Here is a 4,383-nt window from a genome sequence, read left to right on the forward strand (position 1 = left end):
TCGTATTTAGATATAAAATATTTACCTTAGTGGACTATGCGCAGAAACTAATTAGTATAAACTCAGCATAGGCAATACAAATAAATATGATCGTCTACGGCGAGGACCAAAAAATGTTAAATTTATTTTTGCTAGGTGTATAAATTAGTTTTTAAAAGGTATACCTCTTTCTCAACATTGTGGGCCAAAAAAACTTTAACGTACTTCGTTTGGATTCTTAAATACATTTAAAATCGTTTAAAAGTTAAAGATATTTATATTTCTCCAAGTTGTGAACCAAAAAATGTTTTTATGCATCTATATTTCACATGGTTTTATAAAATTCGGGGAGTGAATTAAGAGAAACGAGTGGAAGTTAAATCTCTATTTTAAGATACTTCTGTTTCTCGAGTCTACGTTGTCAACAAAACAATAATTAATATGCTTCGCGTAGATTTAGAGTACTAACTGAATAGAACATTATAACTATATAGAGATGAATCAAAAGATAACAGTTCCTTTAAAAACATTTTTTTTCTTTTCTAAACGTAAAAATTATTGTTAAAACCTTCCTCTTTTTCCCCCTCTTCCGTGAAAAAATCACCCTGATTCCCCTTTTTTGAGCTCATTTTACACTGTGCACCCGGTTACCACATAATTTTGCTAATTCTTTACCTGCAATATAATTTCAGTTCCTCTACATAAATCAAACGTTTGCCCCCGCTCCGGACCAGACAGTTCAAAATCTCTACGACTGTTACGGAACCGATGGCAAGTTAATTATTCACTATTGTAAGACACAAGCATGGGGTTGACTTCCAAATGAAAACGAAAAAACACGCAACATTCTTTTTTGGATAAATGTATTGTAAAACAGTTATACAACTCCGCAACAGCTATACAAATCTGAGTACAATACACAACGTTGCTTGCACGCCCTCGAACGAATTTCAATACTGTAAAAAGTGCGACTTACTTAAACAGCCTAAGGCTCTTTAAAATTGGTTCTAAATGACGAAAGATTTAAATTAGCTCGTAAGTAAAAATAATTTATATAAATGACTTTTTATAAAAAAAAAGATCTCATTATTATTTATCATAAATACAAATATTATAAGAAAGCATTTCCGTGGTGCCATTTATAGCAAAAAGCAATAGTTTTGAGTGGAAAATTTTATGGATCATTTTCGCGGACAGGGACTGGCTAAAACCATTTCGCATTTGACAGATTTGAGTGACTTTGTTCGAGTTTCTTCCAACCTGGAGGAAATCTTTGAAGCGACACTAACACACGGTGAATTGGGGTTACATTTCATATCTGCCGATTGGCATATCTGTATAGGATTGCATTTTGCTTTATTGCAGGATTGTATGGGTTCGTAGACTATTTTCTTATTAGAATCACTTTTACAACGGTTTGAAGAATGTTTGCTCGTGTATGAGTGCGAGGAACTTGTAGAAAATTGCGAGGGATTTGGGGAAATAATATTGTTACCCTCGTGGATAGCTTTAACGCTTTTGGCAGATTCGGAACATGGTGTGAGTTTTGCAATATTTTCCTGATCATCCAATTTTTCTAACCGTAAATTATTCCATTCTTGTTCACGAATGCTACATGTAGACTTCGACCGACAACTTTCTCTCGACGTCTCCTCCATTTTCAATTCAAAGGGACATTTCCAGATCATAATTGCTCCATCAGCACTCACGGACACAATATTTTTGGCATCGGGACTAAATTTTATTCCAGTTATTATAGCGGCGTGGCCCAATCCAATGTGAGTGATTTCGCCAGTTTGATAATGCCAAAGTTTAACGATGCTGTCATTTGAACCGGTAACGAAATATTGACAATCTGGACTGATGTCTACACAGTTCAGAGCTCCTATGCCAGAACCTTCAAGTTCTCGTATTAGAGAACCGTTCAAGATTTCCCAGTAGGCTATTTTTCGGTCCGTTCCGCAGGTTATAACCTGGAAGTTGTTGGGACTGAAAATTGCTGCCATATACATTGTATTCCCCACCAGGACTTGCTTTCGTGCACATTGTCTGAAAGTTTTTAATATCTTATATTAGAATAGCATGTAAAAATAAAAAGTTTGAAGTGTTAAAAATTGAAATTTGGAAAATAGGAACTATTTTTCAAAGGCAGACACTAAAATCCTGTTTGTAACCATTTTTCTGGGTCATTGAAATATAAAAATTCGAATTAATAATCTGAGCAATTTTTTATTTCAAGTATTCTTTAAATTAAAACTTTCTGTGGAAATATTCTGAATTGGAAGTATTTAAATTTTTTAATACACATTTAAAAAAATTATTCCATGCCTTCAATACTGAACAATTTTGAAATTGAGAATTCCAAATTGTACATTTTAACACTTTGAATATCCCGGTTTAACAATAAAATATTGTCTAGCAAGGAGAGATCGGGAAATGCGGGACGCTGGTTCGACTGGGGCTTTGCAGGGTAAAAATATATGAAATCCATTATATAGGTATTTTTCCTTTTGTTTGAGTAATCACAGCAAAGCGCTCAATTCGGCACTTCCGAGCCCGGACCCTGAACTAAGCGGTTAGACAGTCGACACTCATTTTTCGTATAAAAAGGAAAGCCATATCGTTTCAAGATTCGTAATCCGCGTGAAAAATATTATAAAAATTGTATGTTCTTCCTTTTGTCACAAAATTAGTTTCGGACTGTGTTTGCGCCAAGTTCGGGGTGTGGGCTCTACAGTGGCGAATCGAGCTTTCGGGCGCAAATACGCAAACCTCGATATCTCTGAAACTAAGGCCCATTGGGCCGAAAGAAAACCAACGAATCTAATTGATTTTGATGTACATTCATTCTGTAAAGCCCCAGTTAAATCGGCATGCAGCATCTCGTGACTTCTTCTTCGTAGATAACATTTAACTGCTCAATCTAGAATGTTCAACGTTTTTCCAGGTGCAATTTGGAATTCTTATTTTCAAAATGGTTCAATTTTGAAGGTATAAAACCAATTTAAAAAAAATTTGTATTGCTTTCGATTGGTAAATGTTTAATCTAAAAAGATAGTTTTTAACTTTCCTTTTTAAAGAGGAGATTTTGGGATTCATTTTCCGTGACTCCTTTTTTCCCATTATTTATTTAGATTTTACCAGGATTTAAACTTGAATCATAAAAATTGGCAAAAATCGGAAAATAGACCGGCCTTTCTCAGTCACTAACTCAGTTTTCATTTATGAAAAATACTTCAAATAGGGCTCATGTAACGTAAAATTAAGAAACCTTTCCACGACGTTATTAGAAATTGAAGACCCGGGTGGAATAACCGAGCAAGCGTTCGAAAACACGTATAAGTATGCGACTGACACTTGCGGCCGCTTGAATTATATCAGTCCTTCATGAGGGGCCGTTGAGGTAAAGACTAATGTTCGGAATGCCAGGTGTGCATGTGGCATTTAGGTGTAAAAATAAAGCAGCAAATCGCTTTCCAAATAAAAACGAACTAACGAAACTGTAGATTATGCCTTCTGTCTGCATACAAGATGTATCTCCACTCACGGAGCTGTCCTCCAAGCTGAAATTGATAAATCGCCGTCCCCATACTCGACATGCTCGCCTGGTTATTCGATCCGGCTCTTCAATTATTATTCAATCAATTATCAATTATTTTGTGCATTTAAAAATCATTTTATAATTTTGAACAATATTTTTAAAGATAATTTTTGTTCAACTCTTCGTCATTCTTCTGAGATGTAACATAGTTTTTAAAATCGGTTAAGGTTTCTGAAATCCTGTTAAATTAACAAAAGTCGTTCTTCCAATAACGCGGAACGTTCCCTGAGCGTGTAAAATGTCCGCCACTTAGGTACGTTCCAGGAACGTTGAAAGAATAAATTATCGTTAATATAATTATTATTATTAATGAATATCCGATAAACCGTAAGTGATACACTCTAAAGATAGCTTTGGTTACATTTACAATCAGCTAGTAATTCTACGTGCAGTGTATTTTCAAATCACAATCTGTAACCTGATGAATTTACGATGCTACAGTACCTATTTGCAATATAGTGTGATTTCACTTCAGGTAACAATGTGAAAAGAAAAAGAAGGTTGTTCTATTTGCAGTCGACTGTAAAATTACTACTTCCGATGCTGGAAATTATTCGATCTGCGTGGGACATAGTAAGTTTACGTAAGGTGATAAGTTTACTTGGGGCGTTAAAGTCTACGAAAGTGTATGTTAAATATGACGACGTGTGCTTTTCTATCGCGAGGGAGCAAGTCCGCACGACGAACGCCGCAGAATTATTTGCAGGACGTAAATTTGGACTATTCGGGACTAGCAAGTGCAAACCGTGACAAACTATTAGTTCCGCAGACGCCCGAACGACCTCTTACCATTTGTTGCGCTT

General features: G+C 35.4%; 2 protein-coding genes across 5 annotated transcripts in view; one reads left to right on the forward strand and one right to left on the reverse strand.

The window, feature by feature from the left end:
- The window catches only part of LOC117171225 (autophagy protein 12-like), a 6,219-nt gene extending 5,161 nt beyond the window's left edge, over positions 1 to 1,058 (forward strand). For both annotated transcript variants that reach the window (XM_033358327.1, XM_033358328.1), the window contains exon 5: positions 672 to 1,058. In XM_033358327.1, coding sequence (XP_033214218.1) covers positions 672 to 794 — 123 coding nt within the window. In that variant the 3' untranslated portion in view covers positions 795 to 1,058. The remainder of the gene's footprint in view (positions 1 to 671) is intronic.
- Positions 1,059 to 1,093: 35 nt separating this feature from the next.
- Positions 1,094 to 4,383, reverse strand: part of LOC117171221 (cilia- and flagella-associated protein 52) — a 79,338-nt gene continuing 76,048 nt past the window's right edge. For all 3 annotated transcript variants that reach the window (XM_033358321.1, XM_033358322.1, XM_033358320.1), the window contains one exon: positions 1,094 to 2,028. In XM_033358321.1, the coding sequence (XP_033214212.1) occupies positions 1,161 to 2,028 (868 nt within the window). In that variant the 3' untranslated portion in view covers positions 1,094 to 1,160. The remainder of the gene's footprint in view (positions 2,029 to 4,383) is intronic.

Source organism: Belonocnema kinseyi, chromosome 4, assembly GCF_010883055.1.
Source record: "Belonocnema kinseyi isolate 2016_QV_RU_SX_M_011 chromosome 4, B_treatae_v1, whole genome shotgun sequence".
Taxonomy (NCBI): domain Eukaryota; kingdom Metazoa; phylum Arthropoda; class Insecta; order Hymenoptera; family Cynipidae; genus Belonocnema; species Belonocnema kinseyi.